Consider the following 15,588-nt stretch of genomic DNA (forward strand, 5'->3'; position numbering starts at 1 on the left):
TTGAGAGAGAGAACATTTCTGAATAAGTATTGGCCTGAAGCCGTACAAGTGAGGCTCAGACGTGAAGTATTCAACCCAGCTCCGTTCAATAGCAAGTATGGGAGCCTCAGGGGCTATTTAGAAAAATATTTGAAGTAGACGTGCTAAAAATTTTAAAGAGCCGTCTTCCTGCCCACATTAGGGAAAAACTCATTACCATCCCAGAACACGATACCGAATACTTTCTATCTGTACTGGACTCAACAGATTTAATATATGAAGAGAGACCAGTACAACCGGAGCCTGTTAATACGCCGAGATAGCGACACAGAGACTTACGGACCAACAAGTAAACAATGGATTCTTAGTACAACACGGATGGCAACCCTACCCCACACAGACCTATAGTAATGGTAACGGTAATCACAACGGCAAATTACAATTGGCATGTAGCGTATAGCCAGCCTGTACAATATGTACAGACACAAGCTACCGGCAATATTCAGCCGATCGCTTGGCTAGCGCAAAACAATAACAGACAACCGAATAACCCACAGGCAGCGGAATTCTGCCAGCAAAGTAGCACCCATATGCCGAATAACACGCAGAGGCAAAGGGAATTTCAGTCGAGAGCCTCTCAGGAGAATAATTGGCGGCATAACCAAACACCATGGGCCAACATAGTTGAAGTTACGCCAAACCTAAAGGTCGATGCCACCGCGACGCCGGAAAACTTGAACCGGTCACGGTAGGCCCCCATTCTGTGACCTTGGAGGAGAGTGGAGGCACGAGTTTGATCGACACTTGCTTTATCAGATCAGATCATAGTAATGATGTGAGAGATGATGCGTATCAAGGTAATGAGGTTACGCAGAAAAACTTGACAGAGAGCAAGGTACAAGCTACTATTAAAGCCAAAATATTTGGCCTTGATGTACCCATTGTGCTTGACACAGGTGCAAGGACTAATTTGATGTCACAGGTATTCTCTCAAGAATTGAAGAAACTTGGACGTATACCCACACTGCCAATGCAAAACTGCAAGGTACAAACTGCCACTGGTCAGAAATCAAGAGGAGTCAAGATACAAGCCTTAATTCCCGTACAATTAGGACAGTTTTCTGTATGATGCAATTTTTTGATAGCACAGAAATTAATAGTTGATTGATAATCGGTATGGATACATTTAGGACATACCAAGCACAAATTGATTTAGGAAAAGGCCAAGTCATTTCACTGTAAATAACCAATTATTTGTAATAGGCCTGATCAGGAGATATACTAATTGATGTAAAACTGAAGTTACACACGACATTGAAGTTCAATTGGTAAATCCCATAGTTATGTTTGTCAATACATACAGTAAAGAACAGTCGTCAGCAGAAGACATAAACGTTGACACCATAAACACAAAGGCAAGTGAATCAAAGTGCTTCTCTAAAGAACAGGAAGCGGAACTTAGGGACTGATACTTGCTTATATATATGTATTTGAAAGAAAGACCAGGTATTATTAAGGATTTCGTGTACAAAATTGAAGTGTTATTAACATCTCAAAGAAGAGGGTATGCAGCCATTTGTACACCTCTAAGTTGTACATATGTACAGTAATATTAAATTTAGGATGCTGGAAAATCACATTCCAGCATTTATGTTGTTAGTTGATCAGGAACATTTTTATTTAGGTTTTTTTTATATGTCAAATGTATAAATGATAAGGTAAGTGGATGTAACAAGGAAGAATTTTAGTTTCATGCGTCAAGAGATGAAGATACTTTAAACACAACGCTTCGCCTTGTGCATAGCCCAGTTGTAAATGAATATACGAACTTGTGGCGCATTGGGGAGAAAGTTAGTCGGCAAATCGCACGCGCGTGCGCGCCAGACACAGCTGAAAGTGTTGGCGCACCGAAAACAAACTCTATGACCTACAGCCTGCACTAGCTGTTTTAAAGCCTATTGCGTAAACTGAGATATTGAAAATTAAGGGAGAGCCTATACTAGAACTACGACTATCTACACAATACACACAAACAAAGATAAGCTAAGGGATTACATACACGGAAAGGGATCCTAAACAACGAAATATTTACTGAAGTTACGTTGTTATGTACACTGTATCGATATATTTACAAATTTAAATATTGAAAGTATACCCACTAATTATAACTGAGGGACCAGAAAACTCTTGCTGCAGGTAAACAAGTGAGTACAATGTAAGTGGCAAGCTGAATAAGAGGTCGCACCACGCTTATAATACACCTTATCTTTCAGATTTATAAGGTAAGTAAAGACGCACACTTGACATTGAATAAGTCTGTGATAGCACGTCTGCACTAAAGTAAACGAATACATGGTTGTATATATGAAAGAGGTATTAGTGACCATCAAGCCACTGTACACTTATCTAAGAAGACTTAGTTTTAAGTTAGTGTTAAGTTTTTTTCTTCCAGAGAACGATTCATCGACACGTCCTAATGTGAAGAAAGATAAATGCTTGTAGAGTGTTAGGTACCATATAAACATAAGAAAGGGCCGCGCCGCAAGTAAATATAGTTGTAAATTTATGATATATGCGAATGTGATAGTATGAAAATATGTGTAGAGGAATAAAGTTGCAGTACGTCGCATATCACGATGCTGAACTAATGTGGAACACTACCAAAGTCAAAACCTAACTACTGTGAGCGACGACTACTCATGAACGCGTCAAACACATGATTTACATTGAAATTTTTATACACGTTTGCTACTTATATAAACGCTATTTTACGCTCGTTGTACATGACATATAATATTGATAATACACCTCTGTATACCTCAGCATATGAAATGGTTATCCTTTATACGATGAACATAATCAGTAAATACTGAGGTGCACTTTAAACAATGAATAAGTATTCGATACGAATGGTTTCGTCAGCTTTGCGTTGTGTTTGTAAACAACAAACTGTTTTGTTCTTGGGATCACAATTAAGACCAGCAACGAGACGTAACTGAGAACATAAATGCCTTTCCGTGAAATTTCCTCAACCCTGTAGTGTGTAGATCCTTCCTGGAGAATGCTAGAGAGGCGTGGCCACGCGTAGTTATATAAGAAGCGCGTAGAATCTATTGTAGCGACTATTGTTTACCACTTTAGTACTTTGAACTTGATAAATATGCTCCGGCAAGAAGTCACTTTAAATTGAAATGAAATGTATATCAATTTACGCTATAAAGGGAAAACGAATCTATTATTGTGTGAATGTGATATAATGAGAGTAAAAAGTGTACTCACAGAACTGAACTTGAACAATGTAACGAAATTATAATTTAACAAAATGACAATCAGACTGCAATGTATACAAGCAACGCAAATGGCATGTCAGCAAATTAATAGCATAAGTTTATTGTTGTAGATGAATTTTTATTTTTTTGCCATGTCTATAGTGTGTGGAAAGGACACAACAAAAACTTTGTGTAATGCAACGGTGTGAAAGACGCTCAAAAACATACGAAAACTGCCTGCAAAGAGTTAAGTGCACGTTTCAGGTATGTGGGTGTGCGCGTGATGAACTAAAAAATGACCATACTTCACGTAACATGAGTTTCCTGTGCTCGACAACGTCGTAAAAACATGAATTTTCTGTGCTCGACAACGTCGTAGAAGCGTCAAGAAACTTACCTGAATAAGTGAGAGCGACGAGGTGAAATACACTCCTGGAAATGGAAAAAAGAACACATTGACACCGGTGTGTCAGACCCACCATACTTGCTCCGGACACTGCGAGAGGGCTGTACAAGCAATGATCACACGCACGGCACAGCGGACACACCAGGAACCGCGGTGTTGGCCGTCGAATGGCGCTAGCTGCGCAGCATTTGTGCACCGCCGCCGTCAGTGTCAGCCAGTTTGCCGTGGCATACGGAGCTCCATCGCAGTCTTTAACACTGGTAGCATGCCGCGACAGCGTGGACGTGAACCTTATGTGCAGTTGACGGACTTTGAGCGAGGGCGTATAGTGGGCACGCGGGAGGCCGGGTGGACGTACCGCCGAATTGTTCAACACGTGGGGCGTGAGGTCTCCACAGTACATCGATGTTGTCGCCAGTGGTCGGCGGAAGGTGCACGTGCCCGTCGACCTGGGACCGGACCGCAGCGACGCACGGATGCACGCCAAGACCGTAGGATCCTACGCAGTGCCGTAGGGGACCGCACCGCCACTTCCCAGCAAATTAGGGACACTGTTGCTCCTGGGGTATCGGCGAGGACCATTCGCAACCGTCTCCATGAAGCTGGGCTACGGTCCCGCACACCGTTAGGCCGTCTTCCGCTCACGCCCGAACATCGTGCAGCCCGCCTCCACTGGTGTCGCGACAGGCGTGAATGGAGGGACGAATGAAGACGTGTCGTCTTCAGCGATGAGAGTCGCTTCTGCCTTGGTGTCAATGACGGTCGTGTGCGTGTTTGGCGCCGTGCAGGTGAGCGCCACAATCAGGACTTCATACGACCGAGGCACACAGGGCCAACACCCGGCATCATGGTGTGGGGAGCGATCTCCTACACTGGCCGTACACCACTGGTGATCGTCGAGGGGACACTGAATAGTGCACGGTACATCCAAACCGTCGTCGAACCCATCGTTCTACCATTCCTAGACCGGCAAGGGAACTTGCTGTTCCAACAGGACAATGCACGTCCGCATGTATCCCGTGCCACCCAACGTGCTCTAGAAGGTGTAAGTCAACTACCCTGGCCAGCAAGATCTCCGGATCTGTCGCCCATTGAGCATGTTTGGGACTGGATGAAGCGTCGTCTCACGCGGTCTGCACGTCCAGCACGAACGCTGGTCCAACTGAGGCGCCAGGTGGAAATGGCATGGCAAGCCGTTCCACAGGACTACATCCAGCATCTCTACGATCGTCTCCATGGGAGAATAGCAGCCTGCATTGCTGCGAAAGGTGGATATACACTGTACTAGTGCCGACATTGTGCATGCTCTGTTGCCTGTGACTATGTGCCTGTGGTTCTGTCAGTGTGATCATGTGATGTATCTGACCCCAGGAATGTGTCAATAAAGTTTCCCCTTCCTGGGACAATGAATTCACGGTGTTCTTATTTCAATTTCCAGGAGTGTACTTTCCTCGGGCCGCTGATATGGAAACGAGTTGTCACCGCATCGAAGATTTCATAAAGGATCACACCGCTGAACACGAGCTTCACGAATTTGTGCAGTAAAGACTGTGTGGAGTCACGAAACAGGCACTCTGACTTTGTATTAGACACGTGAAGCCGAGCAGGAACGGTAACGGACGTCGATCTGCGCGCACATGATTCGTAATCTAAACACTGGGCAGGTACTGACTGACAATGATGGGACTATGTGCTTACAGAAAACACTCTGTAGTAAGGAGAACATGTATGTATGTGTTAAGGGAGCTGACATGCCTACATAAATTGGTAATCATGTAGGATAACTCCAATGGCCGAAAAATAAAGGCGATGCCCATACGGGCCAGGGTTATCAACCCATAAAAAAGAAAAATATGCTCAGACATTGTGCACCTCCGTGTGACGTCAGTGTACAGTGGGGGGCAATTATAATGTGCTTAATCCGCGACGCGCCGAGAATCCTGCATCAAGAGGATCGAAGCTAACAAGAAGAATTCGTTTGAGCAGAGGAGGGGCGATCTGGACCCAGTTTTATCATACCAATCTCCATGCCCAACAGCGGTAACAAAAAAGGATGAACGTCAATTTACGAATGTTAAATTCTAAATATATGTATTGAATACTGAAGATATGTATATCACATTTTATGTCCTCCCACCTCTATTCAACAGCAACAGTTGTTACCAATATTGCATGTTCTCATACATAAGTTGACTTGTTTCAATGCATCTCTATGGATTATGTGAATGTATGGTGACTGTTCCCTTGGGAATGTCCGAAAGAACAGACACCAAACATTGATATAAGGGGATATAAGTCACCATCTCGCCCAAGACATCAGTTCGTGAGTGCCTCTGCTGACTGACTACTCTACCAATTATAATTCTTGTTATGACGCGTATTTTACGAAAATGGATTTCGATTAACGATTTAAATACGACTGTTTGATGAAGTCATTAGTCGAAGCCTCAGAAAGTAGATAATTTAGACGGCGCATTACGTTATTATGTAGATACCATCATCTCGACCAGATGACTGGTAGTAGCATCTGTTTGCAGGCGGCTTCTGCAATACTGTTCGATTTATCTGAATTTTTATATGTTCAGTAAGGCTTTCATTATTAAAATGGTAGTATCTTGTACCGTGTTTGCTTACAGTAAGAGATATTTGAAGGGAAGCAATATTTCGTTCCACAGGTACGTTTGTTTTAAAAGCAAATTTGCAAACACCTTCTTCGAGATTAAGTCAGTTAATTTAAAGACTGTAGCAAGGGCTGATATCGTCACTAAGAAGATGGGAATGCTGTGCTATTTTAGAGTATTTATCTGTATCTAAATGTTACGAATTGAATGATAAAGATCATTACATACATATCTCGAAAAAATGAGTTGGTCTGCTGATTAAATACGCACTGAATGACGAAGATTTAGACACAGCAGAATGTTAGTATCTAACTCACTGCAAAAGTTTCCTCTACCAACAACATTTTCTGGTACGTTACGCTTGTTTCATTGATGTTGTCTCGGTAGATCAAAGACTTAAAAAATAAAGGTTTGTTTTGAGTAAAAATCGGACACTGTGGATAGAAACGGATGTCACTTCTCATAAAACCGTAATAAAACATTTCACGCATATTCTCGAGGAATTGTCAGAAAACTTTACCCCTGTAGAAGCATAGAACTACATTACTCGCAGAGTAGTAAATAAATTCACTAAACAACCTTAATTCGATCCCTTGTAAAAACAAAGAACTGTCAATACAGTGTTCCACACTGTTTGTTCCCATTTCACTTGGACAAATATAAAACAGATTATTATCGATTTAATATTGGGAATTGCGGCGAAATTATATTAAATGTGCTAACTACGTGCGTAATAATAACACAAGTCGTTCAATTATTGTAATCAATGACTGATTTCAACTATAAATGAGAAAAACCGTAACTCTCGGTCCACTTCGCGCAACTTTGCCCTCCGTCACGTCAAAGGAAAAGATATCACACTGCGCAGTCATACACTGTCTGGTCAAAAGGATTCGAACAACGCTACGTAGTACGAATTTGACCACCAGATATCATGAAAGATAGACCCTAAAGTAAAAAAGGAGGCGGGGAGTATAGCGTTGTCGGTGGAGGAACAGCAACAGCAGAATGGGTCGATGAGGAGCGCTAGCTTTAAAGTGGATTACTCGTTGGATGCCGCCTGAGTAATAAATCCGTCAAGGATATTTCAGTCTTTGTAAAACTGCTCGAGTCGACAGTTGTGGTTGTGCAGTGGAAACGCGAGGGAGCAATCGCAGCTAAACCAAGACCGTCGAGTGTTATTGAGGGTGGTTTTTAAAAAATGGTTCAAATGGCTATAAGCACTATTGGACTTAACATCTGAGGTCATCAGTCCCCTAGATTTAGAACTACTTAAACCTAACTAGCTTAAGGACATCACACACAGCCATGCCCGAGGCAGGATTCGAACCTGCGACGGTAGTAGTCGCGCGGTTCCGGACTGAAGCGCCTAGAACCGCTCGGCTACTACGGCCGGCGGTGGTTTTAAAATACAGCATGAAATCAGAGGAAGGAATCACTCGTGAGTTCCAAAGTGCCACCAGCAGTCCGTCTACCACAATGAGCAGGCCAGGTAGCACAATGACTGCGTACAGTGTTAAAACGAATGGGGTAGTATGGTCAAGCAGCTCCTCACTAGCCACACATTTGTGTAGTCAATGGTAAACGAGCTGGAGTTTGTGTAAAGAGTGACGCAGTTGCACAGTAGATGACTCGCAACGAGTGATTTGAAGTATGGTTCACGCTATACCGTGTGGCGATCCGATCAATCCGATAGAAGGGTCTGGGTTTGTCGAATGCCTGGAGAACGTTATCTGCCATCATTAATAGTGCCTACAGAGAAGTACAGTACGGAGGTGGTGGTGTTACGGTAGGAGTGTGCTCCCTGTATTGCGTTTATTCAAAAACTAAACTTAGAAGGATATGAACATACACTACTGGCCATTAAAAATGCTACAACCAGAAATGCAGATGATAAACGGGTATTCAATGAACAAACATATTATACTAGAACTGACATGTGATTATATTTTCACGTAATCTGGGTGCATAGATCCTGAGAAATCAGTACCCAGAACAACCACCTCTGGCCGTCATAACGCCCTTGATACGCCTGGGCATTGAGTCAAACAGAGCTTGGATGGCGTGTACAGGTACAGCTGCCCATGCAGCTTCAATACGATACCACAGTTCATCAAGAGTAGTGACTGGCGTATTGTGACGAGCCAGTTCCTCGACCACCATTGACCAGACGTTTTCAATTGGTGAGAGACCTGGAGAATGTGCTGGGCAGCAGTCGAACATTTTCTGTATCTAGAAAGGCCCGTACAGGACCTGCAACATGCGGTCGTGCATTATCCTGCTGAAATGTACGGTTTCGCAGGGATCGAATGAAGGGTAGAGCCACATCTTAAATGTAACGTCCACTGTTCAAAGTGCCGTCAATGCGAACAAGAGGTGACCGAGACGTGTAACCAATGCCACTCCATACCATCACGCCGGGTGATACGCCAGTATGGCGATGACGAATACACGCTTCCAATGTGCGTTCACCGCGATGTCGCCAAACGCGGATGCAACCATCTTGATGCTGTAAACAGACCCTGGATTCATCCGAAAAAATGACGTTTTGCCATTCGTGCACCCAGGTTCGTCGCTGAGTACACCATCGCAGGCCCTCTGGTCTACCCGACGGGAGGCCCTAGCCACACGGCATTTCCATTTCCATTCTGTCTGTGATGCAGCATCAAGGGTAACCGCAGCCATGGTCTCCGAGCTGATAGCCCATGCTGCTGCAAACGTCGTCGAACTGTTCGTGCAGATGGTTGTTGTCTTGCAAACGTCCCCATCTGTTGACTCAGGTATCGAGACGTGGCTGCACGATCCGTTACAGCCATGCGGATAAGGTGTCTGTCATCTCTACTGCTAGTGATACGATGCCGTTGGGATCCAGCACGGCGTTCCGTATTACCCTCCTGAACCCACCGATTTCATATTCTGCTAACAGTCATTGGATCTCGACCAACGCGAGCAGCAATGTCGCGGTACAATAAACCGCAATTGCGGTAGGCTACAATCCCACCTTTATCAAAGTCGGAAACGTGATGGTACGCATTTCTCCTCCTTACACGAGGCATCCCAGCAACGTTTCACCAGGCAACGCCGGTCAACTGCCGTTTGTGTATGAGAAATCGATTGGAAATTTTCCTCATGTCAGCAAGTTGTAGGTGTCGCCACCGGCGCCAACGTTGTGTGAACGCTCTGAAAAGCTAATCATTTGCATATCACAGCATCTTCTTCCTGTCGGTTAAATTTCGCGTCTGTAGCACGTCATCTTCGTGGTGTAGCTATTTTAATGGCCAGTAGTGTATTTTACAGCATTGTATTGTGTACTGCGTACAGCACAGTAGCTGTTAGAAGATTATTGTATCAGCATGAGAATGCACCCTGACGTAAAGCAGCACCTGTGAGGCATGATTTATGCACAAAAACGTTCCTGAAATTGGCTACCCTGCCCAGAGCCCCATCTGAACCAAATGGAGTACCTTTGCGATAACTTAGAACACTGACTTCGCTACGAACTCCAACGTGCAACATCACTACTTCCTCTGGTTTCGGCTCCTGAGGAAATATGGACTGTCATTCCTCCAAAGACATTCAGACACTACACTGAAAGTGTCCCCAGCAGAGCTCAAGACGAATAGTGGATGCACTCCATATTAATGTAAACTACTGGGTTGGTGAACAAATTCGTAGCGTTATTAAACACAGCAGATGCATATAACAGAGACTTTAGTCATTAATAGCATATTCTCATTTACAACAGTCTGCCAACGCTGGGGTAACCTTTCCACTCCGCTACTGTAGAAATCACGTGGTTCTGAGACGAATAACTCGTCCAACCATACTCAGAGCGCATTTTCATCCGGAAAGGAAGTTCCTCGGAGGTTATTCGTTAGAGAGCGGAAAAGGTAAAAATCCCAGGGAGCAAGAACAAATGAATAAGATGGGCGCGGAATGCCTTCCCAACCCAACTACCCTTATAGTGCTTTGATCAGTTCAGCAGAATGCGGGCGGGCGTTATCGTAGAGTAGCGCCATTTCACGCAGTCTTCCTGGTCGCTGTTCTTGCATTGCGTCTGCAATAAGTCTCAGTTGCTGACAGTAAATGTCAGCAGTGATGGGTTACATCTCGGGGAAGCAATTCTTAGTACGCCACACCGCCGCTCTTCTATCATATGCATAACATTATCTATTTTGTGGAAGTGCGCAGGTCTTTGTACAGGTAGTTGTTGTGTTCGTTGGGCCCAATCATTCCTTTCTTTTCCTTGTCTTATCATAAAGACACCATGTCTTGTCACCAGTAACGATATAGGATAGGAATGGTCGGTCTTGTTCACAAGCAAATCGATAGTGAGCAAGTAGAGATGCACATATGACCACCCATTGATTTTTGTCAGTTTGGCTTAGACCAAGTAGTACCCCTACATCCGGCGTTTTAACCTTTCCCATTGCGTGTAAATGTTGCACGCTAGTGGAATGATCGCAGTTTCTACACATTTGCCAGTTCTCGAGTACACGGACGTGTATCATTGTAGATTAATGCGGTTAAACGATCTTCATCAAACCTCGAAGGTCTTCCTGAACGCACCGAGCGAGTTGGCGCAGTGGTTAGACACTGGACTCGCATTCGGGGGGACGACGGTTCAATCCCGCGTCCGGCCATCATGATTTAGGTTTTCCGTGATTTCCGTAAATCGCTCCAGGCAAATGCCGGGATGGTTCCTTTGAAAGGGCGCGGCCGACTTCCTTCCCCATCCTTCCCTAGACCGATGACCTCGCTGTCTGGTCTCCTTCCCCAAACAACCCAACCCAACCCTCTTCCTGAACGCGGAGAGTGACTAATGTCTAAACGAGGAACCATTTTCTTGACTTTCTGTGTTCAGTAGCATAATTTTCATACAAAGCGCTGTTACCCATCTGATGAACTCAAACGGAAGAATATGTCGGAAGCGTTCCGATTTCTCCTCTAAGCATTCCATTTGCTAGCGTCCACAGCTCCACTCACTATCTGGAAACGACAAAATGACAATATGTAAACTCAAATAGAAATGACAATTAATAAATGAAGCCATAGCAATCGGAATACCAACATGCAAAACAAAAACGCTTCGAAGTTATGCACCGATATAATAATAAAGTGTCTGGTTGGCGATTACTTTTGATGAGGTTGTGTATGTATTAAGGTTAGAGTAGACTGGTGGTACAGACAGAACCTACATTACTCACAACTGCATATGTTCCGTTTGATTAAACAGTAAATGTTTTTATACAAGGGTTTAAGTGAGATTATAAACAAATCAATTAACAAAATTAAGGTCAACAAGAGTCACTGACGATAAGCAGAGGGGCAGACTAAAATCCTCGTCAGCTTCCCACCATTCGTTAAGACACAGTCGGACCAAAACAGCCTCTGGAAATTTCCAGTGCGTACGAGGAAGGGTCTGTGTCAGATACAACATATTGGCACAGCGCTCCTCAGCGAGCACTATTTGACAATGCACTCATATTCATACTCATCACTAGTCCGTGTTCTTCGCATCGTACTTTGCAGTGCAACTTTCCAGAAAGGATCTGCCGACTCGAACGTCCGACCACAGGCCAGTCTTCCAGGTCCGTCTCAGAAGAGAAGGCCGACGGAGCCAGGGGAGCCCTGCTCGCGCACAAATATCTCGAAGTACTCGTAGATGATGGTGACGGCGAGCAAGATGCCGGTGCCCGAGCCGATGGCGCCCAGCACGTCGGCGAGCACGGAGAGCGCGCCTATGCAGACGCCCCCGAAGGCGGCGGCCGTCGAGATGTAGCGGTCGAGCTCGCGCACCAGCGACCCGTCGCGGTGTCCCGGCATCACCATCCGCTGCTCGCGCAGCCGCCGCGCCACGTCGCGAGCCGACGACCCGGACACGCTCAGCCACGCCTTCGAGAAGAAGGCGCACGAGCCCAGCATGAAGCACAGGTACAGCAGCGCGTGCATCGGGTCTGCCACGGAGAGCGGTCGCATTACTCAGCAGCAAAAGCTACGTAAAATGTAAAAATTACAAACTTTTGAACCGTTCATAACAGGAAGGTAACCATCTGCTTTACTTAATAGCTAACTTAGCTTACGGTGCACAGACCGAGTTGCAAATTACCTATCTAACGGCTTCCAGCAGCTACAAAAACGTGGTCTTTCAGTTATTTCGGATGAGTTTTAATTAATATCCAAACCTAAAAATTTAAAATACTGTCACGACCTATCCATTAAGAGGAAAAGTCTCATGTTAAAGATTTAAGACAGCAAGGGGAATTTTACAAATAGTGTATATGTCTTGATGGAGCATAATTCATGACGCGCAAATTATGCTGACTATATTCACTAAATACAGTGTGTTTCAGAAAGAATGACTTGATTTTGGACGGTGCCGTCTGAATGAGCTTGGCCCAGATATCAGAAAATCGCCGTTACATGTCAGGAAAATTAAAGAGACCTTTGGAGAAAAGAGAACCACTTGCATGAATATCAACAATTCAGATGGAACCCCAGTACTAAGCAAAGAAGGGAGAGCAGAAAGGTGGAAGGAGTATAAGAGGGTCTATACAGGGGCGATGTTCTTGACGACAATATTATGGAAATGGAAATGTAGATGAAGATGAAATGGGAGATACGATACTGCGTGAAGAGTTTGACAGAGCACTGTAAGACCTGAGCCGAAACAAGGTCCCGGGAGTAGACAACATTCCATTAGAACTACTGACAGCCTTGGGAGAGCCAGTCCTGACAAAACTCTACCATCTGGTGAGCAAGATGTATAAGACAGGCGAAATTCCCTCAGACTTCAAGAAGAATATAATAATTCCAACCCCAAAGAAAGCAGGTGCTGACAGATGTGAAAACTACCGAACTATCAGTTTAATAAGTCACCGCTACAAAATACTAACGCGAATTCTTTACAGACGAATGGAAAAACGTAGATGCCAACCTCGGGGACACGTGAGGCAATACTGACCCTACGACTTATCTTAGAAGGAAGATTAAGGAAGGGTTTTGTAGACTTAGAGAAAGCTTTTGACAATGTTGACTGGAATACTCTCTGAAGGTGGCAGGGGTAAAATACAGGGAGCGAAAGGCTAGTTACAATTTGTACAGAAAGCAGATGGCAGTTATAGGAGTTGAGGGACATGAAAGGGAAGCAGTGGTTGGGAAGGGAGTGAGACAGGGTTGTAGCCTCTCCCCGGTGCTATTCAATCTGTATATTGAGCAAACAGTAAAGAAAACAAAAGAAAAATTCGGAGTAGGTATTAAAATCCATGGAGAAGAAATAAAAACTTCGATGTTCGCCGATGACATTGTAATTCTGTCAGAGACAGCAAAGGACTTGGAAGAGCAGTTGAATGGAATGGACAGTGTCTTGAAAGGAGGGTATAAGATGAACATCAACAAAAGCAAAACGAGGATAATGGAATGTAGTCGAATTAAGTGGGGTGGTGCTTAGGGAATTCGATTAGGAAATGAGACACTTAGAGTAGTAAAGGAGTTTTGCTATTTGGGGAGCAAAATAACTGATGATGGTCGGAGTAGAGAGGATATAAAATGTGGACTGGCAATGGCAAGGAAAGCGTTTCTGAAGAAGAGAAATTTGTTAATAGCTATTAGAGATTTAAGTGTCAGGAAGTCGTTTCTGAAAGTATTTGTATGGACTGTGGGCACGTATGGAAGTGAAAAATGGACGATAAATAGTTTGGACAAGAAGAGAATAGAAGCTTTCGAAATGTGGTGCTACAGAAGAATGCTGAAGATTAGATGGGTAGGTCACATAAATGTTGTCGTTGTTGTGGTCTTCAGTCCTGAGACTGGTTTGATGCAGCTCTCCATGCTACTCTATCCTGTGCCAGCTTCTTCATCTCCCAGTACCTACTGCAACCTACATCCTTCTGAATCTGTTTAGTGTATTCATCTCTTGGTCTCCCTCTACGATTTTTACCCTCCACGCTGCCCTTCAATGCTAAATTGGTGATTCTTTGATGCCTCAGAACATGTCCTACCAACCGATCCCTTCTTCTGGTCAAGTTGTGCCACAAACTTCTCTTCTCCCCAATCCTATTCAATACTTCCTCATTAGCTACGTGATCTACCCATCTAATCTTCAGCATTCTTCTGTAGCACCACATTTCGAAAGCTTCTATTCTCTTCTTGTCCGAACTATTTATCGTTCATGTTTCACTTCCATACATGGCTACACTCCATACAAACTCTTTCAGAAATGAGGAGGTATTGAATAGAATTAGGGAGAAGAGGAGTTTGTGCCACAACTTGACTAGAAGAAGGGATCGGTTGGTAGGACATGTTCTGAGGCATCAAGGAATCACCAATTTAGTAATGGAGGGCGGCTTGGAGGGTAAAAATCGTAGAGGGAGACCAAGAGATAAATACATTAAGCAAATTCAAAAGGATGTAGGCTGCAGTAGGTACTGGGAGATGAAGAAGCTTGCACAGGATAGAGTAACATTGAGAGCTGCATCTAACCAGTCTCTGGACTGAAGACCACAACAACAACATGTTAGTGAATGCGTCTTGTCAGTTGGCAGTCAATCAGAAGTAGGATGGCGTACGCTTAACAGAAGGCATCTAGTGTGCTGCAGTTTACAAGGACTAAGTCACTGATTTCGGTCCAACGTGCTTTTCATCGGCCTTTTCGCAATGAGAGTGAGAGAGACTCGCTTCAAGTAAACGTTTTTTGTGCCATTTCTCATGAAAAATTGTACGGTCCCTTCTTTTCTTGAGTAAAAAACAGTGACTGAAAGGAGATAGATCAACATCTACATCTATACTCTGCAAACCACTGTGAGGTGCATAGCAGAGGGTACGTCCCATTGTACCAATTTTAGGGCTTCTTCCTGTTCCATTCACATATGGAGCATGGGAAGAATGATTGTTTGAATGCCTCTGTGCGTGCAGCAATTATTCTAATCTTATCCTCACGATCCCTGTATGAGCGATGCTTAAGGGGTTGCAATATATTCCTAAAGTAATCATTTAAAGCCGGTTCTTGAAATTTTGTTAATAGGCGTTCACGCATTGTTTACGTCTATCTTCAAAAGTCTGCCAGTTCAGTTCCTTCAATACTTCTGTGACAGTCTCCCGCGGATTAAATAAACCTGTGACCATTCGTGCTGCTCTGCCCTGTATACGTTCAAGATCCCCTGCTTGTCCTATGTGGTAAGTGTCCCACACACTTGAGCAATATTATAGAACCGGTTGCTCGAGTGACTTGTCAGCAATCTCCTTTGCAGACTGATTGCACTTCACTAGAAGAAAGGATGATATTCACTATTCTGGATTAAATCTCACTTTGGCA

At 44.1% G+C, this 15,588-nt stretch overlaps 1 protein-coding gene across 1 annotated transcript in view; it reads right to left on the reverse strand.

The window, feature by feature from the left end:
* Window positions 1–11,873: 11,873 nt before the first annotated feature.
* Window positions 11,874–15,588, reverse strand: part of LOC124805228 (protein transport protein Sec61 subunit alpha-like) — a 50,495-nt gene continuing 46,780 nt past the window's right edge. The window contains exon 3 of the mRNA XM_047265731.1: window positions 11,874–12,232. Within this exon, the coding sequence (XP_047121687.1) occupies window positions 11,874–12,232 (359 nt within the window). The remainder of the gene's footprint in view (window positions 12,233–15,588) is intronic.

This window comes from Schistocerca piceifrons, chromosome 7 (assembly GCF_021461385.2).
Source record: "Schistocerca piceifrons isolate TAMUIC-IGC-003096 chromosome 7, iqSchPice1.1, whole genome shotgun sequence".
NCBI lineage: Eukaryota > Metazoa > Arthropoda > Insecta > Orthoptera > Acrididae > Schistocerca > Schistocerca piceifrons.